Here is a 27864-nt window from a genome sequence, read left to right as displayed (position 1 = left end):
TACCAGAGATCATCTCAGCTAACAGCTTGCAAAGTTAAGCCTGAATTTCAACAGTCAAACCAGCAAAATGTTTCTCCCCTCCCCTTAACACTATCTCAGAATGCTAAAACCCGAAGAAGATGCCTGTGGCTGGTGCTGCTGGGTCTGTAGGTGGAGCTCGTCCACACAGAGCTGTGCTTTGGTCCTTTCCTGATGCTAAGTGGCAGCAGCACAGGTGAGTGGTGCTTGACATGAAGGCAGCGGGACTGGCCGGGTCCCTTCCCTGCTGCCCACCCTAACAAGGGGCTGCACGGTCAGTCCAGAGGCCAGGTCAGGTCTACGATGCAGATGAGGGTGAGGCTTAGAAAAACCAATAATCTAAATTTCTACTCTAGGGAAACAGAATAAATAATAGTCTAAATTTGCAATGGAGGAAGGTACCTTGGACAGGAAAGTCTGATGTGTCTATTATTACTGAAATAGGTTTTTCCCCTCAGGGAAAATTGCAGCTAAGGCATCTTGAGAATGGCTCATATCACTACAATCACGGCAGTGTTGCTCTAAATCGTTAGGGATGGGAGCAGAAGTCTTTTGGAGGCGCCAGTCCTTGCACAGCATCTTGTGGCTCTCTAAACAAAAATGGTTGCAGCAGAGGCATTTGACAGACAACTTGCTGTTCCAGGTTGGCTTTTGTCTGCAGCTTTGATAGCAAATTCTTGTTTAATGTTCACAGCAAGGCCCTCCTCCTGCCCATCCCACCCCCATACGCTGTCATGGGGAGGGGCTGTTTTCTTGCCCCTTTGGTCTTGCTCCAGGGTCGTTCTCAGAAGAAGTGGCATCTCTTTGGCTTTCTGCAGAAGGGAGGATTGGGAAGAAAGCACGGTTACACTCTGCTGAGGACAGAAGCGATCAGCAATTGCTATACCTGATTTTATTCAGATTGCCACCTGAAGACCTATCGCTACCCTCCTGTGGCCAGATATTTGGCTTAAGACTTTTGGGTTCTCCCTTCACGTTCCTGGGGTACAAACGCTTCTCAACACGTCTGGTGATGCTGGGAGGGAGCCTCAGGGCAGGGATGTGCTCTCCTTCTCTAACCTGCAACAGCAACTTGCAGGTGCTCCGGGAATGTCTGCCCCACAGCCTGGCAGCTACCTGAGTTGCTCTCTGTTAGAAGAGCTCTAATTTGTGCTAATTGTGGATGGGTGGATGGACACGTGCTAGTATGGACATGTTGAAAGAGATACCGTTGGGGTAATGTGTTTTTATAGCTACAGGTTGTAGGCTGGAGGAGTAAAAGACAAGGGTAAAAACTGAGTTTCCCCTCTGCAGTGGTGCTGTATGTTTTGTTGCTTATTAGTGAAATCGGAGTGGCTGGTCTGCGTGTGCTCTGAACAGAGGATTCATGCTTCTTGTAGGCAGCTGGCTGGCATATATTGAGCAGGGCAATACTGCTGCCACGTTTGGGCTACGGGGGAAGATTTGAAGATGGCTGGTGGTGTTTAAAATGATTTCCGCTGTTATTTAAAATGCTGTGGAACTACTGAAGGCTGATTTTTAAAAAAAAACAAAACCAACCAACAAAGAAAAAGCAAACCACAACCTGCCCCACACTTGATTTTTATAAAACCTAAGGCATACCTGATGTGTAATTAGCCCTGGGAAGGCTGTTGGTCAGTCTGTGTCCTGTTTGAGCACCAGCGTCTCTACAAACCAGCCGAGCACAGGGCCGTGGCTGGAGCGTGCAGTGCTCGTGTGCCTGGAACCCCCGGACCAGCCCGTTCACTGCAAAAGCCCCTCGGCCCAGGGAGTCTCCCACTAGCTGAGAACCCACCGAGCATGAAAGCACTGACTGCAGTGAGGAATGGGATGTTCCTCCTGAGCATCTGTGTGATGCTCCCAGAGACAGCACTGGTCAGCTGTGCTGCCATTTCGTGCCTTGCTCTTCCAGCCTGGGTGCCAGGAGCTGGGCTTACAGGCGTCTGCGGCAGCTCACCTGCTCCTTCAACGGCGAGGTCACCTAGGTCCTCGGTCAGCTTGCGCATGCTGATGGTGGTTGCATCTCGTTGGATGTCGTGGACAGCGTTCCTCCGACCGGCCCGATCGCAGGAAATAAAGTCGGTGTACGTGCTGGACTCTACCTCCATTGCATCTCTATACGCCTGCAAAACGCTGCAGAGAAAACACAGCTGTGAGGTCAAGGATGCTTAGCAAGCCTCGAGTCATGGCTCCCTCTGGGTTAGGTTACTCCTTGGAGTTAAATTACAGCATGAAAAAATAGTCCTTGTAACTCTGCTCCGGTTCATCTAACAGCAGCTACTGAAATCTCAGATATCAACCCCGTCACATGGGGTGGTGTGCGGGGTGACCCACGGTGCTGGGGGACCCACGGTGCTGGGGGACCCACCGTGTTGGATGTGGGCAGGTAGGCAGGAGGGATCCATCCCAGCTGCCTTACTGGCCCTTGTTCTGTCTTACTATTGCAAAGCAAGGCAGACAAGGCATTTGCCTCTCCTTTTGAGTTTCTGGCCTTCTCCTTTAGGAGCTGCAAGGTCGCTTGCAGCAGCTTTTTCCTACAGAAAAAGCATTACAGAAAAAGCCCTCCTTCCTCCTCAAAATGCCACGCGAGCTTTGAACAGAGGCCAAATTTGGCTGGCTGCATGGGGGGATGGGGTGCTGATCCAACCTGAATTTGTAAAGGGAAATGATCAGTCTCCAATGGATACCCGCTGGAAAGCTCAGGGATCAGGGGAGTATTTTATAGGTACGGGGGCTTTGGATCGGTACTGGGCTCCACTGGTTGTTGGATGTCACTGAAAAAGCGCTGGGCTGAACTGCTTTGAGATAAGCACTTCAACATGTGAAAATCAGCCCTCCTGTGAGATGTTTGGATCCCTTCACTCCAGGCTTGTGTCTGTGCCAAGCGCAGAGCACGAAGAAAGGCTCGGAGCGGCCACTCGTCCACCGCGAGCTCTGCTGCGAGCCAACTCTTAGTTCAGCCTGATGAGTCCTTAAGTTGCTGGTTTTTCATTTTAGCTGAGGGTTTAACTTGCCAGCGTTTGTACAGCACGCAGAGCCCAGGGACCTCAGCAGCTCGGGGAACGTATCGCAGGCATCTTGGCTCCCAGGCACGGAGCTAGCGAGCACACGCTGCCTCTGTGCTGGAAACCTGGTGCTTTTGGTTCCTGCTCCTGTTTAGTCAATTTGGCACTCAGTTTGTTTTTCTACGTGGAAACTAAAGATTAATAGTTGTCTTATCTCCAATTTTGCCCACTAAAAAAAGCCTTTAGCCCTGCTGATGTTGTCAATACTAGAAGGAAGTCCCGATTAGAAACACTTGTGTGTAATGAAAAAAATTCCAGGTTTTTTTGTCATTCACTTGCCTTTGTGTCTTGGGGTTGATGTCCCACTGAGAAATTTGTTTAGTTCCTGTACAAATCCTGCTTAATATTGATCTTCCTACCAGGGAAATCTGCTGGCAGACCACCAGCCTGGTCAGGAATCACACTCCTCACTCTGTAATCCCTGATGTTATGGCAGTAGAAAGAAGATGCTGATGAAGATGGAATAGCCAGGATAAAAAAGGTTAAACTCTCCCCGTTCCTGAGACCAAGCAGGGTGCAGTAACCTCAAACCTTCATAAACCCAGTACGTTTTGGTAGCCTTAGGGACTCCTCTCTTGGTGCTCATGCCAGCTCAGGGAGCGCTGGCACCGGCTCACTGGTGGGACATGGGGCTTGGCCCACCCAGACCTCCCAGGAGAACCTGCTTCTCCAAATCCAGCAAATCCTTGCAAGCACCCTCCTCCTCCCAGGGCTTGGCATCCATCTGGCCTCTGTTAAATGAGCCCTGGGAAAAGCTGCATCCTTTGCCCCAGGAAGAGATCCCAGATGCTGTTTTTTCTCATCTTTCCCCCCTTCCTTTCCAGGCTTGCCCTTCCCGCGACAAGGCACCCGCTCTGGATGCAGCAGGCTGGCTGTTCCCCGGGACAGGACGAGCATCCATCATTCCCAGACATGTCCTCCTCGCAGTTCATCGGAGCCCAGCGGCTGCTGACCTTCTGTAGCTGCCAGAGAGACGTCACACGGACTTGGGAGGCTTCCCTAAGAGCGGTCCACACACGCCTGGGTCCACCTCCACATCAGTGAGACCAGTTCAGAGCTGATATGCTCACGAGTTCTCCTGCCCTTGCACCAGGGGCTGGACCACCTCGTTCGCAGGATGGGCTCCACAAACTGGGGAGCAGGAGCCGACCAGCCCCCGGGATGCAGCTTTTTCCCAGTGTCCCTTGATGTAGCTGCCAACAGCAGATGTGCTCAGCTGTGGCAGCGCTGTGCCAAGGGACTAAATGCCCCACCACAGGGGAAAAGGATGGGATCTTGATTGAAAGTAGGGGAAGGAACCAAGCGTGCAGAAGCAGTCCAGCTCCAGGCAGGTTTGGGTCCTGGCTCGGCGGCCGGGAGATGGCGCGTGTGATTTATTTATTTTCCATGGCTGGGAGGGTTCCTGCCTTCGGCTTTACATGAAAAGCGCTGGAAAGAGGCGGATTTATGAGCAGAGCTTTTAAATTTGTGCAGTTCCTTCAGGATTTTCAAGGTGGGTAGCTCTCAAAAGCTTTGCAGGCAGATCCCTCCCCGCTGGCAGAGACGCTCCAGCCTCTACCTCCGGGGAGCTGTTGGACCAAGGAGGTGATGGGAGCGGCTGCCTCAATTTTTAATAGAAAAACCTGATTTTTCAAAAAGCATTTCCACATTTCCAGGCAGGTGCAGAACAGTTCAGCAGGTTTTTAGTCAGTGGAAACATCTTTTAACATCTGTCAGGGACAAGAAAGGAACCACCTTCCCTCTTGCCCACGTAGTTCAACCTGAAGCTCTGTCACCACGGACAGTCATTTAGCGGTGGCAGGGGGGTGCAAAGGGGGGGTGCCTCACCTGCCGGCTCCCCACCTTTGGTTTTCATACTCCTGTGGGCCAGTGGGAGGGAGTGATGTGCCAGCTCTTGCCAGGCGTTGCAGGAATAAGCCCGCAGCACACAAATACACTGTGCAAGGGTTTCCAGGGCTCTTCAAAGAGATGATTCAACTTGTCCCCAGAGGGTCATTTCCTGCCTCCCTTTCCTCCTTGCTGCTGACGGTAACAGATATGGTCCCCATGCCCTCGGCGCAGTGTGCCAGCCCGCAGGGACGGGGCAGGGGATGCGTGGCATGGTGACAAAGCGCATTGGCAGGGGGCTGGGACCTGCTGCCCGTCGCACGTTCCTCAAAAGCTTTTCTGTGCTGCTTGGAGGGAGGCTGTGTCCCCTCCGCCGTGGGGACGCGGTGCTGCCTGTCCCAGGGCAGCTGGCCACCAGTGAGGAAGCCACTCACAACCTGCCACAGACACCAGACGCGTCCCCAGAGCTGCCTCTGCTCCCGTGCCCCCCTGAAATAACCTGGCTCTGCAAACCTGCCGTTTGACCTGGGCTTATTTTTCCATACTGTCTTGTGAGGGCTAAAAAATCTGGAGATGTAATAGTCTTGGCTTTGCTGGCATGGACTCGGCTTCTGGAGCTGGTTTTGCTGCCGGACTGTGGCTGGGCTCGCCGGCATTTTCCAGGGAAGTCACCCAGCAGCTGATGGAGCAGCTGGCTCTGCTCTGGGGGGCTGCAGCTAAACCAGCCTTACGCACACCGGGGCTGAATTTTACCCATTTAGAAGGCAGATGCTAAGAAATTAAAGGGGCATTTCTTTTGGGTCAGCTCAGTGCCCCTCTCGGTCCCACGGGCAAGCCAGCATTTAATTCCCATTTCCCCCTTGCCAGCTTCTCCAGAGCGCAGATCCCAGGGACTACGAGCCAACAGTTACTGCAAATAACACAAGGGTGGCAGACAAATGACCTGGAAATGCCACGGGTGGGTTAAACTCAACACAGGGCTCTGTGTCTGCAGAGCAAACACAAGCCCTGCTTGTGTAGATCCCTAACTCCGAGGGATCGGATGGATGTTAGAGTCACACCCAGCCCCGGACGCCACTTTCAAGGAAACCCTTCGTATGGTATTGCATCTGTCCCTTGTCTATGTTAAACTAGAAGCTTTTAATGTCTAGGAAGGGCTATTTTTGGACTCTGCACCCATGCTGGCTATCAGCGGGCTGTGCCGAATTCAGCCAGCTTCCCCACCACTGCCTGCTTGCTCCTCCTTTCTGCTCTGCCTCTCTTACCTCTTGCCTTCCTCAGTATCTTCCTCTCCACCTAACCCACATTTGCAGTGAGCGCAGAGGTCAGAGTAAGTCCTGTTCATCTCTGCATGGCATCTGGGGCACTTCTGGACATAAGGCAGCTTAGTCCCCTGCTTGGACATCCTTGCCCCTTAGGGTAGCCAGCACAGCACACACAAAGGTTACACACAGCAATGGATTTCCCTGCTTAACTAAGCCTGCTCCCACCCTGCTGTCCTTTGGAGACCTCCCTGTTCCTCAGGGCGAGCGGGGCAGCTGCCCTGCCTGCTGTGCTGTCCCCTGGGACACCCAAGGAGGGGAGCCCTGCACCTCGGCCACCTCCGTGGCTGCAGCAGGTAGCCCCCAAGGGCAAGGACTGGGACACCGAGGTCCTCGGGGGCAGGAGCCCCAGCAGACCCACGTCCTGGGGTGCTGTTGCCCGGCTGTGGCCCCGTGCCAGCCCGTTGTCGGTGGCAGTTGGGACCAACAGCCGCGGGTTCTGGTTGGAGATGGCTCCCTGGTCCTGCAGCCCGGCCAGGCCCATGCTCTCCCGCTTGCTCGGTGTCACACCAGAGGATCTAACGCTCCCCTTTGGGCTCCAAACTTCTGGACTCATAAAGCCACAAAGACAAGCTAAACCTTGCTGTGTTTCTGGGGTGAAATTTCAAAGTTCTGCCAGGGAACAGGGATGTGAGCCCTTCTTCGGCTCATGCATCGCATCCCACTTCTCTCCCCTTCACTGCCAACCTGCAGGGACCAAGGCACAAAGCCATACAGTCGCCTTCAAGCTCTCTGCATTGTGCAGTGCCCCTTGCCCTTTCATTCCAGGGTACAGTGGCTATTATTAGACCTCTCCTGCTGGGGCCGGATCCATAACAACAGCAAAACATACTCAACAGCCCTGCTGGGCTTTTAAAATATTTACAGTGTAAGATGGTTTACTGTGGAGGGGGGCCTGGTAGAGCACAGAGACAGGAGCACGGGGATTTCTGTGCTCCCTGTGGGTCTGCTGTGAGGTTTCCTGCTGGGAGAGTCGCATCCAGCGAGGAGGAAAAAAAATCCCGTAGGGCTGAAGCCAGCACTTGAGGTCAGGGGGTTTCCACCAACTGTCTGACAACTTCCAGCTGGAATTTCAGCAAATTTTCCACTGGCTCTTGTCTGGGAACATGCGTGAGAGGTTGCACATCAAAGGAGGAGAGGTCTGTAACGGTGTTATCGGGGTTAGAGAGTATTTTTAGACCTGTGCTCATGCCTTAAAGGCCTCGCTGTGGCTCATGACCCCCATGCACTAGAGCTTAGATCTGCAGCCAGAAGTTGAGCTGAAGCTGCAGATGTCCTGTTGGGAGCCCGGTCTGGTAGCAGCTACATATGCAACAAGCATTGGTATGGCTGGTGACAGGGTCTGTGCCAGGTACAGAGCTCTCCTGCTTTCCTGCTGGGTCTTTGTTCTCCAAAATGCAGTGGTGGTGGGTCTTATTGGCCAGAATTGATGTGCTCCAAACTGCTGAGCCCCGAGTTTCCCGTCTGGGTGAGAAAACAGGCAGGACCAGGGCAGCAGCCTGATCTCCTACCAGGGCACATGTGTCCATATCATGTGCTGAGCAGCTTCTTTCCAGGCGAGAATAGCATGGAAAAGCCTCACCACACTTCAGTGGTGAAGAGATGTCAAGGCTGGACATGGCACGTCGGTATTTTCAGAAGACTTTTGCTGTGGGATTCCTCGAAATAACTCTGCACCCTCTGGCTCTTACGCTAAATACAATGAATTCAGCCAGCGCAGACCTCACAGCTTCTCCAGCCGCTGCAGTGGTTTTGCAGGAACAGAGCTTCCAGGCTTCTCTAGGACGTAGTGGAAAATTATAATTCATATAGGAGGAGAGCAGACACAGCAGGGGGGCTGAGGGTCGGTGCTCATAAACAGATCCCTTCTTTTGCTTTGGCCTGGTTTTACAGTATAAAGATCGCTTAATGCCTGTAAGAGTGGTAACTAATTGCTTAGTCCCAGGTTTAGGATTAGGCTTAGACCGACCCCTCTACGACTTCACAAACCTTGCATTTAGCTCTACCAAGCTTCCCAAACTCCCTCCCCTCCCTCCTGGCCTTCAGCATCTCCCCAGGGACCCCCACTGCAGTGTCTCTGCTGTCCCAAGGCACCTCCTGCTGCCCCACATCCTTCCGGCCACCGCCCGGCACCCAGCTGACCTAAAAGATGCTCCAGCCGGATTTCAAAATTACAGCCAACCCTTGGCATCGGACGCTGCTGCTGCAGTCCCCAGGGGAAAGGAGAAGGCTTGGGGAGGAGGGGGGGCAGCGGGAGGGGATTGCTCAGCCCTGCCAGCATCTCATTAGCATCAGGACATGTGGGCGACAGCGGGAGACAGCCACCCATCCATCCATCCATCCGTCTGTCCATCTGCCAGGAGGGCAGCCCGGTGCCCAGCTCTGGCCAGGCAGCACTGCCAGCCTGCATCCCCATGCCTGCAGCAGGCAGCACCCCTCTGCCAGTCCCCACATGGCATGGGTGCTGAATGTCTGCTCCAAAAATCCTCCACCATGGGAGGAATCACGGTTTGCCTTGGCAACCGGGTTTGATGGAGCTCTCTACTCCTCCCTCCCCTCAGCACTGAGCCTCGGCTGCAGCTTAAGCCTCTTCTGCAGCTTCTCACTAAGTTGATTAATGGAAATAATTGGTCTCTTCATGCATCTGGAGACAGTTGCCTTGACAGCAGTTGTATTTTTGTTTTGTTCCCAGGTCAAGCTTGTTTTTCACATCCCACAGCTTTGAGGTGCTAATAAATCAGGGCACTCTGGTTCCCCCTCGCCTGCCTCCGAAAGACGCACATCCCTCCGAGGGATGGGGTGGCAGAGCAGAATGAGGCACACTCGGCCCTGGTCAGCCCTAGGACATGGCAGGCTGGCACATTTCTTCCCCCCGATTTTTCACCTCCTCACGCCAGGCTCGCAGCGGGTGGACACGGCTCTCTGACTTCTGCACAGCAAAGAGCAGTGAGCCAGAGCCCTCGTGTTCACCCAGCACACCCATGAGCACCCGTCGCCTTGTGAGCCAGCACCCATGGGCCTCTCTGTCCCCTGCAGAGACCCTTTCAACTCTGTAAGGAGTATGAGGCTACGAGTCCTTTCTCCATCTTTTTTTCTCCCAACTTCTTATTTAGCTGCCTTTATATGTCAACATATTTTCACATTAACAAAACCAGTGACTGTGTGGAAGATCTGCTAATGCCTGAACTTGCAAAGCAGACGAACCACAGACCAGTCATTTAAACCCTTCAGCTGCAAAAGCCCTGCAGCTGCTGTTGCAGGCACGTTCCAGGAAGACTTGTGTATTGTCCCCACTTGTGATGTGTGGACACCCCGTCACACCTGGGCCATGGGGTGGATTCCTTTGCAATGGGGATCCCCTTCAGACTTAGGTTCCCTGTCTTCCCCCAGATGATTCAGGGAGAAAAGTCCCTGCTGGATTTCACCACAAAGGCTGCAAACTCCCCCATGGTCCCACAGCTGTTCGGATCACACCCAGGCAGTGACCTCTGAGTGAGCATCACCTACTCAAACCCTACTTGAATTCCTGGCCCAGGGATGCTCACCCCCAGCACAACCTCCCCAACACCTTGCAGGCTTCCCTGGGCAAGGAGAAGTCAAATAGGTGCAAAGGAGATGCAGCTGGAGCTATTTTCTAGCTCAGCTGCCCTTGTCATATATAACAGGAGGGTGAAGACACAGCAGATCTTGATGGGATAGCTCCATTTTTGGGTGGAGGAAGACCTTTCTCCAAGGGCAGAGAGGTAGGCAAGGATGTGTCTTTATTTTTATGTCTAGCAGGAGAAAGAGCAATTGTCCAGCTTTTCTTTGTGATCTGAGGAGTTGAGCTCTGCTGCTGTGTGAAAGCAGTGCTTGCATGGTGGGGAAGGAGAGCTTGGCTTGGAAGAGGTGTTGTGCAGGCTGTAACTATGCAGTTTTGGCTCCTGCTAGTTGAGGGGGCCCTGCTTAGCACAGGGTGCATGAGGCTGAGAGCCACCTGCCTTGGTTCTTCCTCTTTCAGGCATGCACAATCCCCTAGGAACTGACATACAGCATCCATAGAGTCCTTCTGACTCGGTGTAGTGTAAGGGGCTGAGCGAGAAGCTGTGAAACCTCCTGAGGTGCGAGAGCCCTGGCAGCTCCCAGCAGCGCCTAAAAATAACCAGGGCAACTCTTAAGAGTGTCAGTGTGGAATGAGGCTGATTAGCAAAACCAGGCTTAGCTCTGCTCCCTGGAGCTGGCTGCCCTGTCTGTCCTCCCTGCTGCACGGAAGGGAACCATCAGCAGGACTCCCAGCCCAGGGCAGGGGCAGTGCTTGCCTGGGAAGATGGGAGCAGGGGGAAAGAGCTGTCTTTAGGAGTAGTGAGAAGGATTAGGTTGCTGGGGTGATGCTACTGGTGCTTTGCATACAATAGAAGAGGAAAGTGTAAGAGCTAAAAACAGGCTGGCAGTGAGAGGTGGCTGAGCTAAGCCTTTTGGATGGCTTCTGCTACCCACTGAAATCAGTAGTGCCTTTGGCTGTGCTACCTTGCTGGGACTCTTACCTGGGCAGAGAAAGTTCTGCTGGCCTGCACACCCCCTCCTCTCAGTATTTCTGTGATGGAGGAAGGATTTTTGTACATCCATGTCAGGTGATAGGTTCTGATCCTTTCTGTGGGCAGGGGGTAAATCTGTCTGTGTAAGTCACCACGGACATGACCTCTAGACACAAATTGAAGCGGTGCTCAAGAAGTGCCTGTAGCATTACACTGGGAATGCTCAGTGATCATTGCAAGTTATAATCTCAGAAAAGGGAAAGCTTCTAATGAAATGAATTGCCAACTATTTTATGGTCCACTGAAATGCAGCCTGGGTGTAGAAGGACACGGGGTGTCTCTAGCGTATGTGGGAAAGATGCTGGGTGCAAGAGACGAACTGCTCTGAGAAACCTGCAGGAGGAATGTCTACATGCACCAGAGAGTCCTGTGATCCTGTATTGCCAGATCTGCAAACAATACGGCGGTGGCAGCTCTGTGTCAGGGAAAGCTCAGCGCAGGAACAAGAGAAAGCAGCAAGGTAACCTGAGGTCTGAGGAGATGCTTTGAGCGCAGGAGCTATGGGAGTGAAACCACGGAAAGGACTGTCTGAGCTGGCGGATCTGCCATTTACGCAAGCGCCACAAAAGGTTAAGCTTTGGGGGTTCCCTGGATCTTGCTGGGCTGACTTTACATGCAGAGCAAAGCTTGCTCACATGGTTATGTATGGGGAAACAATATTCCCGTGCAAAGCGTGCGGGCAGCCTGTGAGAAGGATTTGCACACAACATCCCCATCGCAGCACAGCTTGCACTAGGGGCTGCCCTTAGAGTCGGTGTTGCAACATGGCTTGGTACAAGTACATGGCTGTGAAGTATGGAAAATACAGCAGGGAAGTCATTATGGCAGAATTGTTGATATTTTTTTCCTTTTAACAGCTTTCTAGCACCTAGTAATTCAGAATACAGAGGGAGGTCAAATGACTCTATGAAATAGGAAGGAAAAAACCCATTACTGTTTATGTAATATCTCCCTGTGAATAAAAATTATATCGGTCCATAGTGTGAACCCCTACCTGATTTAGTTGACTTTTCTTCTGGACATGACTTCAAACAAGCTTCATACACAGCAGGGCAGCAGCTTCTGGGGAAGGAAAAGACAATAAACATAAGAAAACATTATCTGTGCTTTTGTTGGGAAGCGTAAAGCTCAGCTGCTTTTTCCACTGTCAGTGACTCGGATGGCAAAGGAGATGTGGGGTCTGGCAGGGCTCTGCCCGGCAGGCTCAGATGGAGCCCGGCTTGGCGAGCGCAGAGACACCAAGCCAAGGGCTGCGGGCTGGTGGTGTTCGTACGGCACCTTCTCGGGAGGGTTTGTGCTAGTAGAGATTTGGCCAGTTGTGTCTAAGAGCAAGGGAAGTCCAGCCATGGGCCTGGCTTCACAGAGAAGTTCTCTTTGGTTTTGCTTCTCCTTTTGTTAACTTCATGTGTGTGCTGGGCAGAACCGAAGCAACTTGCATCTCCTGACCTGCACCACAGCAGGACCAGGCAGCTGCCTCGATATTATAAATGAATATTGGTTTGCAGCTCCACTGCCCCTTAAAGAAGTGAAACTTCCATGTCAGGTTCTCTGAGGCAAAAGGGGAAGTTTGATCTGGTACTTTTAGTCGCCTTGCTGGGTCGGTCTCCTGCTCCTTGGGTTTCTTTGCTGTTTGTGCACAGCTGTGCCTCCTCCCGCTGTCCCCAAGCCCTGCACAAAGATATTTCCTCTGTGGCCTTAACATCTGTGGGTGCGTTGCAATCTCCTGACCTGCAGAGCCCAGCCAACAAGGCACTTGCTTATTTTAGCAGCTGTTTCAGCTTTCAGACTTTTTGGAACATCATGCATTGGTTTTTCCACTTTGTCCCAGGGACAAATATGAGCAGAACAGAAAGCAAGAGATGAACCATTTAACCATATAAGCAGTAGCTCATCCAGCAATTCATCTGTCTGGCCCATCTGGGTTGAGTACCACTCTGACTGGAACTATTCCCCATCATTTTCGAAACTGGAAGAGATCTACAGCCTTTCTCTTTATTTTTTTGACCTACTTTTAAAATTCCCTAGTTGTTGGAGCCGACTGCTTGCTGGCTCTGGCCCTGCTTCAAGGACAGGGCACTTGGTGCTTCTGTGTGTCAGTTTGCCCATCTGTTAAATGGAGCTATTAATACTCGCTCCCCTTGCTAGATGCTTCAAATATTTGTAAAGCACTTTCAGATCTGCAGATGACAGGCTTACAGAAGTGGAAAATACTAATTATGATCATGACAGTAGCCAAACAAAGACACAGGAATTTAACAATACATTTCTGTTAGTGTTTACCCCGTTTACAGTGGAGTGCTTGCTGGAAATGCTGGACCGGAAAAGAAACAGTATTCCCACAACTCTGGGAATATACATCACTCTTTTTGGGCACCAAGTAGGCAAACAAAAGCAGGAAGGAAGAAAGCCAGCTTTGGAAATCCATGAGTCTTTATTTTCCTCCCTTGCCTTCCTGCCTCGCTCTGGCTCGTGTGTTACACAGCCCGAACAGTTAAACCTCCAGCACCTCAGATGTGTTGCAAAATATCTCAAAATACATGGCCCTCTGCCAGGAGAGGCTTAAAGCAAATTGGAGCAATGATGCTCTGAAGCAGAAGTTATCACTGAACAGCCCTGTTCCTGATGGGATATGGGAAGAAACCCCCATTTTCTCTCAAAAAAAGCTGATTTTGGAGACAGAAACTCTTTAGCAACTGGTATTGGCTTTCCAACCCTGCGGCTCTGGCTAGATGTTTCTCCCCACAGCCCTTGCTTGGGGATCTGGAGTCTTCAAATCCGAAGCTGGGCCCCTTGCTCCATCCCCAAAGGCTGACCCAGCCCTGCTGCTCCCAGGGCGATGGGCAGGGCGAGGGCCAGGCAATACCCTCCATGAGCGGTTTGGGGCTCTAAGGGTGGTGGGGTGGATTAGTCCATGCAGTATGACTAAGGATGGGTTGAAGTCACTTGTTAAAGAACACTTCACATCTCCTAATCTAGTTCTATGACCCGTCAAGGTACCACAAATTATTTTGGGACCCCTGTGGAAATGTTCATTGGCTGGCTAAACTTTCATAGCCCATCAGGAATGAATTACAAGGGCATCAGCATGATGCACATGTTTGGGGTTCAGGTTCCTTCCATGTTTATCAGCTGTTACCCAACGCAAGCAAGCACACAAAACAAACTCAGTGCTCTCAGTGTTACTTCAAAATGAATATATGTTCCAAAAAAAACCTCCAGAATGCTTTTTGGCAGAATTCAGCATTATTCTACACAACAGCTGTTATGGTGCTGCTTTTCATCCAGAGAGGGAAATCCCTTCTGGTTTGAAGCAAGGTGATGGCAGCAGAGAGAAGGTCGTTCTCGCATCTCTTGACTCCTGGGTAAACAACAGGCTGTATGCATCACTGATCAGAACAGGAGCCCGGTCCTCCCAGAGCAGACTGACTGCCTCGTTTGGTGCCCTGTCCCCAGCAGCAGCTGGCACCCTCGGCCTCAGAGGTGCAAGAAAACTTCTAATTGTAGTGGAATGTTTTTCATCAGTTACTGATTACCCTGAACCAGGAGGTTTTATAATCCTTGAAATGCAATATCCTCTTAATCATACCCAGGATTGTTTTGCTACCGAGATAACTACCTGGTATCTATTAAAACGCCTTCTGAGCTCTTTGCTCCAATGGTATCTCGCGGCAATGAGCACCACAGGTTAACTACACTTTGTGGAAATAGTAATTCCAGTAACGTTGATGACGCTCCAGCAGGGATGTTTGGCTTATTACATCATTGCAAATATCAACAAATGTTGGCATTTCGGCACTCGCCGGGGAGTTCCCAAGGCAGCAGCTTGTGACCAGCAACGTGTCTGCATGAAAGCCAGCTTGGAGGAGCTGTGCAAAGAGCACCGAGCCTCTCCGGGGCTGTGCTGGGAAGGAAGCATTTGGGAACTTGCTGTGGAAACCAGAAATGGGTGGTGTAAAGTACATATCCCCGTAGGCTTGAGAGGAGGGAAAGTTTTGGAACGGGGAATAGGTGGTTCATAGTCCAACTGCTGTTCTTCCTGCTCGTGCTACAGGTGCCAGCTGAGTCCTGGAGCGATGTCTCGACTTCTCCAACTGCCGTCGTGAGGAGCTGGGTACAAAGTCCAGGCAACAGCTGAACCTTTCCTTCTCACTGGCTGGTGCTGGGAAGCCTTGGGAGCAGCTCCCCTTATGACTTGGCTTTTTCTAGCCGTGGGCTAGAGGCAACTAGAAGCATGGGGATTTTTTCACCTCTCATCCTCTCTAAAATGGGTACCGTGATAGAAGATTTGTTCTCGGGATCAGTCCATATACACAGCTTTGGTGATGCTAAGGAAACCCTTAGTCATGTGGAGAAACAATTGGATCCAGGCTTTGGATATGAAAATGGGAGAGAGACCAGTACAGGGTGGCACCAAAAGGCAAACAAAAAGCTGGGTCGAAGCTTCTGCTGTTCCTTACGGACTTGCAGATTCATCCCTGATTCTGCCAGACCTGTATGAGCCTAGGGAAATCATCTGCTTTGTATGTAGTCCATGCAAAATAGGAATAATGCTGGTGTTTGGTGGCCCAGACAGGCTGGAGGGATTAACACACAGCAGAATGCTGCGGGAACAGGATCTGAAATGTGGGCGATCAGGAAATGTTAGCAACTTGGAAAATATTTTCCATAGTTATTTTGGGGGGCAGGGTTGCATGCCTGTGGGTATTCCTCTGAGTGGGCTCAAAAGTAGATGTACCTTTCTTCAGAATAAGAGGGTAAGGGGGGGAAAAAGCGAAACTTCACATTCTAGCTTGCTGTGTGCTTGTACACCTCCTCAAAATCAGCCACTGAGAAATATGGGGTGTTTGGAAGATGCATGGCTATGAACATTCTTGGGTTTTCGTCTCTTCATGATCAAGCTGCCTACACTGGGAGCCTATGTACTGTATTTAATGGTCTCTGGTTCTTTGAGGTGTCTGAGTCCACACTCTCTGGAAAGTGTCCCTGAAAATGATGGCATGGGGGACTCATGCATCCATGTGGAATTCTGTCTGAAGCACTCAATGCCCTGTTCTGTGCTCGAGGTATATTAAGCGCTACTGGTGCATTCATGTTTGTAAGTGGCCATTTAAACTACATCTGCACTATAAATGAATCCAGCCACTGAGGATCTCTTCATGCGTCCTTCTTTCCCAAACACCATCCGTCAAGAGAGCAAAAAAATGACAGTTTCTCAGTTGGGTGGCCGTGTGTTAGCATGGTGGCCCTTTCCAGCCAAGACCCTCAGAAGCCAAGGTCTGCCCCACAGCTACCCAAGCCAGGTGTGCTGACATTGCCACGAGCAAACAGCCCAGAGCCTGAGGGGCTGCAACCATCTGAGGTCCTCTGCCACCCGGTCAAGCCATTCCCACGCCACAAGTCTCCTCTTGCTCTTGCACTGCTGCAGCATCCCTGGTGCGGCTGCCTCTTGCTCATTTGACCCAACCATGTCCTCCTCCTGGTTTGAGTCACCAGCCCAGTCACCCAGGGCATTGCTTCTGGGTTCGTGGCTACGCTTGGCTCTTGTTCTGCAGAACCATTTACCCCTTTCAAGCAAAGGGAAATTTCCCAAACACCCTTTTGGGGCCAAGGCGTTACGTGCACGTGAAAGCTCACCACTGCGGCTTGCTACCAGCTGCTGAGGGGAATCCGGAGAGAGGAGAGAAAGGCACACAGCTCCGAGATGGAGGAATTTGCAAAGCCTCCTGAGAATACCACCACATAGCAGTTCTTTTTTTATCCCAAGTCTTTGCCTTTTAAAACATTTGCTTGGAAAGCTGGATGCCAGGGAGTCTCCGAGCCTGCTTCCGCCGCCACGCTCCGCAAAGCCCTCGCCCATGGGTCGAAGGGGAGACCCAGGCAGCCCTGTAGCTCCCGACAGCCCTAAGGATGGAGTCACACCACGGCCCCACGCAGACGGCATGCTGGGCGCCTGTCCCACAGGCTGGCACCCGTTCCCATGCGAGCACAGGGACACCCTGATGCTGTAAGGGATTCCCTCCGGCGAGTGGCTCAGAATAAATGGACACATGTCAGAAATGAGGCCAGAAATCCCCACGGGGGTCACTGATCCACGGTCCTTTGTGATTTCTAACCGCCGAGACTGTTCCCCTTGCTACCCCTTCGCGGCAAGTACTGAACTGCGTTATTTTCCAAGTGAAACAGCAGCCACCTCCCTGCCATCAGCCTACAAACGGCTTCCCCCAACAAGCAGAAAAACCGGGATGCAGCTTAGTTTTTCAGCCCATGGTCTGTGGGCAGCAAAAATTTCGCTGATCGCAGTCAGTTAGGTAAAAGTTAACTGCATCTCTAAACAAATGACCCCTTTGTAGCGTGGCTCCGGCTCCCATGCTGGGGTCAGCAGGAGATCAGCCCCTCGCTGCGCTGCCGGGCAGGTCTCCCTGCCACCCACCATCCCAGCCCGCCGCCTGCCCCACGCACCCGCAGCAGCGTGCACAGCCCTACTTACGGCCACCCCGGCTCCCGCTGCTTCTCGAATCCCAAGTTCCACAGTCCTGCCAGCGAGGAAGAAATCGCGGCTGGATTACACCCTCCTGGCGTCTCTGCCCGCTGTGGCGAGCAGCCAAGCCGGCCAGGGGAGTCGCAGCCAGTTTCAGACTTGCAGTTTCCTTCTACTGGGAGCTGCTAAATGAAGTTGCACTTCTGGGGCCGAGGGGCGTGTTCTCCTCCCCTCCCAAGTCAGTCCCTGCCTGCTGTAATCCAATGCTCATCCCGATGATGTCAAGCAGCTACCGCTCGGCTCCTACCTTACAGTCGGCGGGAGGGATCCGTTTCCTTTTTGCAGCGATCTTTGTTTAGCTTCGCCTTGTAACCCCATCTCCCAGCAGCTGCATGTGCCCGAACATCCTTCCTTCGATGCTCGGCGCTGCGGCTTTTGCTGCAGGGCGCTTCCGCCTGCCCGCTGCTCCCCCAGGTTTCTCCGGGGCGTCGCTCGGATGCACATCCCAGCTGCGCCCCGCCGTTCATCCTCTCCATCAGGGCCTGGCCGAAGGCACCATCACACCCTGTGCAGCCTGAGCTATTCTACCAGGTGTAGCGCTGGGGGTGTGCCTTCCAGGAAAAAAATAGCTTTGTGGATTTTTTGGAGTGCCTTTTGCTCCTCAGACTCCCACGGGGTAAAATCCAAGCATGCTTCAGCTCATCTGCCCCAGGGTGCCAGCCTTATTTGGGAGTGAAATGCAGAGCTGGTGACAGCACCCGGATTTAAGGGGGCGAAGATGCTTAGGGCCAGGTAATACCACATATCAAGCGTATCCACCCTGCTATGAAGCGCAGCCTGGGAGCTCTCGGTGAGCTCAGGGCCACTCCAGAAGAGGAAGTTTTGACTGTTTTTGTCACCGCAGGGGCCCAGGAATGTCTCTCTGGGTGGTATCACCTCCCCGTGTCACATCAGCCTTGGAGACAGCGCTGGGTTGCCAAAGCCAGACGAACAAGCTGGTTACAGTGCCAGGTCTCCAGCCTTCCTCCTGGCCCACGCTCCTGCAAAGCCCTAACAGCATGGAGGGAAGGTGTGTGAGCACAGAAGGGTGTAGATATTGCTGCCTGCTCCTGCCTGAATGCCCAGACTGGAACAGGGCTCGTTAGTGCTAATTGCTTTGCTGAGAGAGTGAAAGACTCGCTCCATCCCTGCTGTAAGGACACTCTGGTCGTCAGCCTTGTAAGGGGGAGAAGTGGCACAACCCAACTGGAGAGCACGAAGGGCATTTGCCAAGGAACAGATCCAACCCCCGCTCGAGCTAGACGAGCTTTTATTTCAGGTTGCGTGCAAAGTGAGCAGTGTGAGCCAGGAGGACTTGGCTCTCCCAACCTGACATCTCGCTGAGCACCAGACAGACGCAGAAGCAGCATCTCTGCCATCCTGCAGCTCTCCCGTGACAGATGGGCCCTGGAGCCGTTCAGCACTGGCGAGGAGCACCAGCCTCTCCTCTCACCCCGGCACCAGCTGTGGAGCCGGACCTGCTCCACCTCCGCCATCATTGCCACCTCCAGTCAGAATCTGTTTGTGCACGCCCAAAAACATGGCATTTGCCATGATAGATACCCACACCCCTGCCATTGCATGCAGGAAGAGATAAAAACACCAACAAAAGCAGCAGGCAGTGCAGGAAACACCCTGATGACAACACCGAGGCGCAGAGGAAGGGGAACGGACCTCAATAAAGCAAAACATACCCATGCTCCGTGCATCCCCAAACTGACCTCCTGTAGTTCTGCCTCCAGATTCAATTCGGTTTTATTTCAAAACCAGCCCTTGGAAGCCAGTTTGATTTCCTGAGATGTATCACTTGGCAGCAAGTCATCTCTCTCCAGTGCTTTTGAGTCACACTTACATACCCGAAAGTAACGGCAAGGGATTCACCTCAATGCCTTGCCTGTCCTCGTGAGATGCAATGGAGGGAGGAGGGCTCTGCCGCGCAGTGCCGAAGGACCAGCACAACCTCGGGAGATTGCTACGCTGGCCTGGCCAAGCCTGCAGTTTTCTCTTTACTCCAGCTCGTATTTGAAAGCAATCCAGAAGGCTCCAGCTTTACTCTGACGCTTGGACTGTGGGGTTTGAAGGCCAAATCTGGTAAGGATGCAAATGCTGCACCAGCAATCCAGGCATTTTCTTGGCAGCCCGTGGCCAGCACCGTGAGAATACATGCAATATAGAGCCCTTCAAAAAGCTGAAAGCACAGTATATGGTCTGTACTTTTAAAATAAGATGTCCCCTAACTATTTGTCATACTCAAACGTCCCAATCCTGTGTGTCTGGTCCTGGGAACAACCCCTCAAAGCATCCATCAAACAGTCTGTCCTTTCCTGCACATACTCGCATGTCCTTACAGTGACCTCCTCATCCAAAACTATTCCCTACAAGGACTGGTCAAGCATTTTCCATCAAAACTCTCTTTAAGTAGAAAAATGCAGTTTGGGATTTTCTACAGAACGTATCTTTTTTTTCACAATGGAAAAAAAAATACTCCTGAGATGTCAGAAAGTTTGCCTGAAATCTTAACACATTGGGATAAAAATGCATAGCTTTCAGTGCATTCATTCTTCCTATTTTTAAATGAACGTTGACTTTTTTCTCTGGAAATCCACCCTAACTTCTAGCTAAGTCTCAGGTTCACCATCTCTTGTCCCATTGCTTCGTACCCCATAAGACATTCACCTGGAGGTGTGCGCTATGAATAAACGCAGTTCCTATCTCACCATAATGAGAAGACATTATAGCTGCCTGGCATGGCACGCTCCGCATGATGGATGGTGTTACAGCCTTGAGCTGACTGACTCAGCTGCAGCCACAATCAGCCTTTAACGGCTGTCTGTCCTCTTCTACGGCTTCTACTTGACTGATACACTTGTCTTTGGCAAGGCTTTTTGCTGCCTCTTGCATCCAGCTGCTTTATACTGTGCTGTCCTGTGTGGTCTAGGACTGGTGGAAATGACATTGTCGCTCTGGATGCCAGGAGGTTTGGCTCCGCTCTGGCGGCTGCTGCTGCTGTTGACCACGCAGTTGAGCTGCAGAGAATTCCGGAGATATTTTAGCTCTGCGTCACGGAGTGGGATGCGGAAAGCAGCGCACCAGGGAAGGGATGGTCCTACGATGCCCTGCAGCCCGTGCTGCGGGTGCCACCTTCACTGCTCCGGTGCAGCACAGGATGAGAGAGCGCTGCTCTGGGAAGAGCAAGAAACTGTCCCATGGGTTGACTATCAACCTTTAGCTGGAGGAAGGACAAAGCCAAAGCAATCTTGTAGGGCAAGTGTCAAAATGCCATGAGAGTATCCCCGAGGGTGCTATCGTAAAGAAACCCAGCCCCAGAGCAGCGCTGCAGTGCTGGATTGTGCACTGCCTGCTCCAGCAAGAAAAACCACCAGCACAAAGGACCCTCCAGGAAGCTCCAAAGCCCAAGGAGACAAGCTGTCACTTCAGAAGGATCTGACCTACCTCTGACCCGAGTGTTTTTGCAGCATGAGCCTCGCTTCCCTCAGAAGCTCGTGCTGCCGGTGTTAGAGCCGCGCTGCAATAGCCCTCTGATGTAGCATGAAGCCTCCTCACGTACGAGCAGCTTCCCACTGCATTTCCTAGGCATTGAGCTCTGTGTGTCACTTGATGTCATCAAGATTGCAAGGAAATGTGGAATGGCACAAGATATGCATAGAAAAAATGTGATAACCTGATTTTTTTCCAGACTTCCTCCCCCAAAATAAATACTTTAAATAAACTTTTGATCAAAAAAACCCACAGAACATATTTCAACAGTCTGCTGGGCTCCCTAAGGAAAGTGTGGATGTCTTAAGCCATCAAATAACAGCTTGCACTCAGAGATTCATGAGAAGAAGAGAAGCCGACAGGTAAAAGCAGCTTTAGTGACAAGTCACTCTTTTTGCTGTCAAAGAAAGGACACGGTTTGCTGTTGATAAGGGAAGAGAGAGTGGGTGTCGGGATGTCTGAATGAATTACTCAGCATTCAGACCCATTTTGTTTTTATAGAAGTTGCTCATCCAGAAAGGTTCATCAACAAGTGAAACACAAGAAAAGCTTGTAATGAGGCTAAACTCATTAGAGAACCCCCTCCAGGGTCACCTCTATTAGCAGGCAGGGGCTAAGAGTCGAGCCTGGCGCTGGGACCGCGGGGACATGCATCGTGGCTGCTGGCACGGTGGCTCGGTGCGGGGCCGGCATGCTGGCAGGGCAGAGCACACTCAAAAAACTGTTTACTTTGAGCTGGAGCTATTTTTAGCTCCAGTAATCTGTGCAGAGATGATAAAGCTTTTCATTGCAAAGTGAGTGGCTGTGCTTTGCTTCTGGGCAATTTCACTCCCCAAGCTCGTCCCTTCCCCCTTCCCGGCCACTACTCCCTGGGGACCTTATCTCCTCTGTCTGCTGAGCCAAACACCTCCAAAAGGTTTCTCCCAGTTAGATAGGTTGGAGTCTCAGCCCAAACTTACTTTTTTTCCTTTTTCCCTAGGGAATGTATTCAGTTTGGAAAAGAAATGAACTTTTTTTTCATAGTCTCCGAAGTCCCGTTCAAAGCCTTTGCTGAAAGCCCATCTTGGACATGCACCCTCTAATCCTTCTTCATTTCTGCAAAATTCCTTCTGTCCAAAGGCTCTTGCAAAGTAAGTCACTTGATGGTTACCTCTTTGCAGCTGCCACAAATACAAGCAGGTCTCAAACTCAGATCTCATGGCAAGCCAGAGTCGTCAGTCAGTGACGGCACTGCCCTCTGCCACGTTTTACCCAGAGGGTCCCAAAGCCCGTTACAAACCCCCTTACACACTCTATATAAGAAGCACTTTGCCTGTTGCTGATAGGAGAAAGCGCGGCAGCTGGCTAGCGGCACAAAGACTACAAAACAAGCATAAATCCTGCTTGGTAAGGGATTTGTTTGTCTAAGGGAAGCCAGAAGCTTCTTCAGTGTAAACCCACAAAGGTCACGCATCCAGCACATGCTTCACCAGAAAATCATCCCACTGGCAAAAGCTTTCTTGTTTGGGACACAGGGTGAATAGCAGTATCTCTGTCAGCTCAGGGATTTATTCAGATGGGGTGGGGGGAATATGCAAGTGTTAATTAAATAGGTTCATTTTGCTTGCTAATAAGGGTCAGATACACAGAAAGAGCTAAAAACTTATTGTCAGGATGAGAGGGTGCAAGAGGAGAGGTATTGCTTAAGTTGACCACAACTGACTGCTCAGGTCTTGCTGGCAGGGAAGCAGGAGATCCTCCGAGGTCCGTACACAGGTACTGCTTCCCTTTGTCCCTCTGTTTCTGCTGGATGGCGTAGTCGGAGGAAAACAAGTAGCAGGCTGGGTTGGTAGTTGTGCTTCTCCTTTTTGGAGAGCAAAGGGGTATGCTAATAAATGAGAAGAAATAGTCACCTCTGTCAGCTTTATAATACATGCCAGAGCCACCCAGCCAACGGTTATGGTTTTTCCCCAGTGTTTGACAGCCAGACAAGGGTTCCTGTTGCAGATCCTGACTTGTGCTCTCAGCTAAACGGGCTTTCACGTGATTTTATTGCACAGACTCTGAACGGAGGACTCCTGCTTTGGAATGGTGAGGGATCAAACTCAGGTTATGAATCCTCTGCGTTGAGTCAAAGGACTGCAATCTCCAGGCTTCACCATATACACTCACTCTCTACCTAAGGTCAGGAAAAATTCAGCCTAACCTCCTGGTGTGATTCCCTGCTTTCCGTGTTGGCTCGTTAAGGGGGTATGTGTAACTAGATGCTGTCTCATGAAGCAGCTGGCCACTGCGACAGCCAGAATAAGCTCAGTAAGGCTGTTCCTGTGCCCTGTGCCATCCCATGCCCTTAGACACGGTGCCGTTTATCTATTCTAGCTGTTCCCAAGGCCAGAAAGACTAAGATCGGGGAAGGGCAGCATCCCTGCGATTTAGTCTGAAAGCAGCAGGAGTTCAGGGCGCTCCATGGGAAGAGCTCCATGTTCTGGTCAGGGAACAAAATATTCTGTTTGTGCTGACAGTGTACATGAAATAAAAACAGGGTTTGCCTAGTGACTTGGGAGCATTTCACTCAGGCATTGCACACAGCCTTCTGCTCCCAGCACCGTACTGGGAACCTGCCCTGGGTTTCAGGTGTTGCCTGGGTGTGCAGGGCTGACACAGGGAGGTGTAAGCAAAGGTGACAGGGCCACCCTGCATATTGGGTGGCCCAGAGAAGGGCTCTGCTGCCCCAGGGTGGATGCAGGGGCTGACAAAACCCTGTTGTTCCTTACCGACTGTGTGGGCAGAGTACGGTGCTGGCTCCTGGGAGGAATGTGGGATGCTGCAGGGCGTGGGATTTGCCAGGAGGCAGAGCCACCAACTCTCAAGTGATCCTGGTGGTGGTACACCAGTGTCTCAGACTCAGATGCCATACTCCATCCCTGCTGTAGTAGTAGATATTAAGGCATAGACCCAGCCTCAGAAAGCTTAATCCTTTAAATAGCCAAGACAGACAAAAATAAAGGAAAAGAGGTATTATCATCTCCTTTTGGCAGTTGACTAGTGGAAGGACAGAAGGCTAAACGACTGCTACAGAGACAGATTATCACCCAGCCCAGAACATAACCTTGTCCGCACTGTTACTGGCAGCTCCTCCATGTCCATCGCAGATGGACAGCCTGATGCTCTCGTGGATCTGCGCCAGCAGACCTTCCTCACCTCATAACGGCCAATCTCACTCCCCACTGCTCTTGAGATGTATTTTACTTACTCTTTTTGTGTCATGACTCTTCAGTTATGGTTATTCTAGCATTTCCAGTTTTTAAAGGGTTCCACTTACTCCCTTAATTCACTATATCTGTTTCAGATTCTTGCTTTCCCCCAAAGCTGGGCTGGGGTTTTTTGGGCAGGTGTAAAATCTTCATGTCTATGCAGGTTTATAGCTTTTTTGGACACAGAGTTTAATGTTTTCATACAGATCCCTTTGTTGCCACTCCCTTTTGTTGATGAAATCATTTCCTTTTTATAACATCTCTCAAGTAATTATTCTCAGGTTGTAAAACTTGGCGTGATAAAGCATCAAGTATCTTTACTCAGATTATGCATCGCAAGAATAATATAGCAATGGTGTTTAAATAGACATCAGCTTCCTTGAGCCATACGTTAAAACCTTAGCTCCATATAACCCCAAGTTAGATGTCTTATAAGAAGGTCTTGCAGAAGACCCTTTAATAAAAGCCCACCATCCAGGCTGTCCTGGGTCAGAAACTTTCAGCCATATTTGATCTAAAAGTCTGGGTTTGGATCTGGGTTCCTTGCCCTCTAATTCTGTGCGAGATTAAATGCCAGTCAGGGTGCAAAATATCCTCTGCCCAAGTTGCTGTGCTGCCTAATAGTTCCTCCCTGCATGCCAAGGTGGCTGCAATAGTTGTGACCGGCTGTGTATGCTGCAAGCCATCAGTGCAACAGTCACGCAGTTATTTCTATATGGACAGGTATATTTCTATGTTTCAAAGTATTTCTTGATGTTGGCCATCCTGCAAAGGCATATTCAAGGGAGCAACCTCTACAACAAGCTAAATATCTGTAAAATGGCCCACTCTGTAGATGGGCACTTTGCAAGCTGCCCTTCTCAAGCTGGCTGTAGCTGCTGGGACCTGGCTGACTGAGCCGCTGAGCAAGGGGATGCTGCACTGAACGGGCACTTGCGTTGCAGAATTGCTAGCCCAAAGGGCCTCCGCTCTCTCCATCACTATGGCAACCAGCAGGAGATCTCACTGTTTGGACAAGAGGTGTGTGCTCCACAGCAGCGCTGCCGGCTTTCCTGCAGAAACGAGGGCTCAAACTGAGCAACCAGGAGGGAAAATCCTCTTTATTTTGACTAAGAGGCCTTTTTAGTTATTATTTATCTATGTCTCCAGGCACTGTAACTTATTATTAATAATACAATTAAATCTCAGCAGTCTTCAAGGATGAGTTGAACAAGAATATAGCCAGTTGGGCACCCAGAAGCATTCCTTTATGCCTCTTCATTGCTATGGGAAGTTCATCCTCATCTCTCCAACAGCTCCACCAAACACACCACTTCTGTGCTGGAGGCAGAAGGTCACCAGCTTTTCAGTATCTAAACCAATTTGGGAAGTAAGTCTGCTAGCTGTTGCATTGCTGGCTAAAAAGAAATTGTGTGAAGCTGAGAACTAGAATTAATGGAATACAGATTCCCCTTTTCCCATCTTTATTTGCACGAAGGGTAAAAAAGAAGTCTCATTGAATCTACTGATTTATGAGATAAATTTAAGATGCAAAATTAGAGAAACCTCATAGATTTGATATTGAAATGTTGGATGTTGGAGGAAGGAGTGTGTGATCCCACCTGCAAAGTAATTACTAATTTGGAGTCAACCACTACATGATAGGGTTCTTTACCCCAAGAATTAATATGGAGGGGCTTGTGTGCTATGAATTTCATCCTAATTTGCTGCATGCTGATTTCCTCACGTAAACAGGTCATCTTGGCAAGGCTTATGGTATATTTACTGCTATTTGTTCAACGGTACTTCAAACTAGGACACCACCACAGTCCAAACAATTGAGCTGTGCCTGCTGGCTATGAATACAGCCCAGCGAGAGCCAGGAGCTGACACTGGCACCGTCAGTGATGGCATCCAAACAAGCTAAGTTTGGGAAGCTGTTAGGAGTCATCTTTCATCATGCAGCATTTTCAGTTGGGTTCATTTAGTTCCAAGCTGGGTAATTACAGCCTCATTATTTTTCCTTTTACAATGAAGACAAGACTGCAAGCCAGGCAGAATAATTCCTCCTGCTACCGTTGCCAAGATATGATAGCACATCTACGCCATAAGGAATGTGTCATGGTATCAGTTTTATTAACGGTAAATAATGGCTCTTCAGTTAAGCAACATCTTAACATCAGCTGGTGCCTAACCATAAAACGCTAACTAAATTTCAACTCCTACAGACAGATAATTGAGTCGAGATTACCACTGCCCAGAACATTCCTTGCTGCCCAGCATGTATCAGGTTTTGCGCGTTATTTTCTTCACTGAAATTAGTATCCGGCTACAATGAGGCTTCCATTCTAAAACCACAAAAACTCATCTAAAAATAAGACATCAAAGTTTCAGTGACAGTAAGTAGAGGCCAGGACTAAGGGAATGGTGGTGGATCAGATATCAGAGAGCAATTCATCCTGTCTGTCCATCTTCACTGGCTAGAGAGCGAGCTCAATAGCTACCATGGGTTAGATACTTACCTTGTAGGAGCTTCAAGGCACTGAGATGAAACCCATCCAAACAGGAAAGGAAAAGAGACACCTCGTTTATACTGTTGTGTCTCACCAAAGACACAGCAATTGTTCTTGAAGCAACTATTTCTCAGCCCAGAAACCACTGCTAGTGCAGTGACATTTTCTGACATACACATGGGCACCAGCATGTCCGTTTCTGCTCTGCTTTGATGGCTCTTGCATGAAGTTGTTTGAGGACTGTAACGATATTAAATACGTTTGGAAAAAACAACTTTGGAAAGAAAATATCCACAAGAACTCCATTGCAGGCCTGTCAAGGCATTGGGTTCTGCACAAGCCCCTAAAACCACGGTAACAAATACCATTATACTAACACATTTGAATTAAAAATTGTAAGCTATCCTTTAGAGTCTGAAAAGAAACTTCTGCCATTATCTCACAAAGACAGCAAATTCAGAACTGAACTATTACTTATATTAGGGGAAAATCACTCTGCCACTGAAACGCCTGTGGAGGTCAAGCTTAGCAAGGTCCTATGGACACTCTCTCAGTTTGGCAATAATATGACACCCTCAGTGTACGTTCTAAAAATTTGTGTGTGTGAATTTGTAGTAAAGGTTCAGTGTTCTCAAGTGTGTTCTGCAGCAGGAAGCTGGTTTGTAAGATCCCCTGATAAACCAACACTCAGCCCTCAGTTCTTCCCCTTCCCTCCCTTCCAGAATTAAGCTTGTGGCTGTTTCTGCCCCCAGTGCACGTGGACGCAGTGAATACTGAGCCTTGTCAGCTCTTGCCCTACACTGCCTTTGGGAAACTGCTTGATTTACTCTCTCTTGGGCAACAACACTATTGAACTCAATGATGGGACTAGAAATGGCATTGTATTATTAGACTTCCTTAGGGTATTTTTTTTCTAAATCATCTAGGATGGGAAAAACATTTATATAAAGAAGAATGCTGTGACTCACCCTTCAATGCCATGGAGGTTCAGAGAAACCAGAAAAGAGTTAACAGCACAGCCACCCCCCAGTAGTATTTCAGAATTTCTAAATACAGAGTTCCTTTCCGATCTGGATGCCCATTTTTGTTATCTTAAAAGTATTTCTGGAACTCTTGGCCAGCTTTAAACAAACAAACAGGGAGAAATATTTGTGAAGATAACGTGGTTGAGAGTGTTTGGCTAATGGGTCTTTCTAAGTTGAAGGATTTCATTTTTAGACTTCATTTGTTTAAAGCTTGTGAACAGAAGAAAAAATTGCTCCAGAGATGTTAAATCACACAACCATCCCAGCTATTGGCTTTGGAATAACAATCATTC

General features: G+C 50.3%; 1 protein-coding gene across 1 annotated transcript; it reads right to left on the bottom strand.

The window, feature by feature from the left end:
- Window positions 1–118: 118 nt before the first annotated feature.
- On the bottom strand, window positions 119–17497 carry PKIG (cAMP-dependent protein kinase inhibitor gamma). The gene is made up of 4 exons (XM_059827277.1): window positions 17294–17497; window positions 11801–11868; window positions 1976–2151; window positions 119–830 (listed from the first exon to the last, which is right to left on the bottom strand). The coding sequence occupies exons 3-4, from the start codon at window positions 2124–2126 to the stop codon at window positions 751–753; spliced, it is 231 nt and encodes a 76-aa protein (XP_059683260.1). The 5' UTR covers window positions 2127–2151; window positions 11801–11868; window positions 17294–17497; the 3' UTR covers window positions 119–750.
- Window positions 17498–27864: the final 10367 nt, after the last annotated feature.

The sequence above is a fragment of the Gavia stellata genome, chromosome 20 (genome assembly GCF_030936135.1).
Source record: "Gavia stellata isolate bGavSte3 chromosome 20, bGavSte3.hap2, whole genome shotgun sequence".
In the NCBI taxonomy this organism is placed as follows: Eukaryota; Metazoa; Chordata; class Aves; order Gaviiformes; family Gaviidae; genus Gavia; species Gavia stellata.
The sequence above is the reverse complement of the archived record's forward strand: the minus strand, read 5'-3'. Positions and strand labels throughout refer to the sequence as shown.

Coding starts and splice junctions, on each gene's coding strand:
- PKIG (XM_059827277.1), bottom strand. CDS start 2,126: ATGGAGGTAGAGTCCAGCACGTACACCGACTTTATTTCCTGCGATCGG. Junction 831..1,975: donor CCTCGCCGTTGAAGGAGCAG/GTGAGCTGCCGC, acceptor TCCCTTCTGCAG/AAAGCCAAAGAGATGCCACT.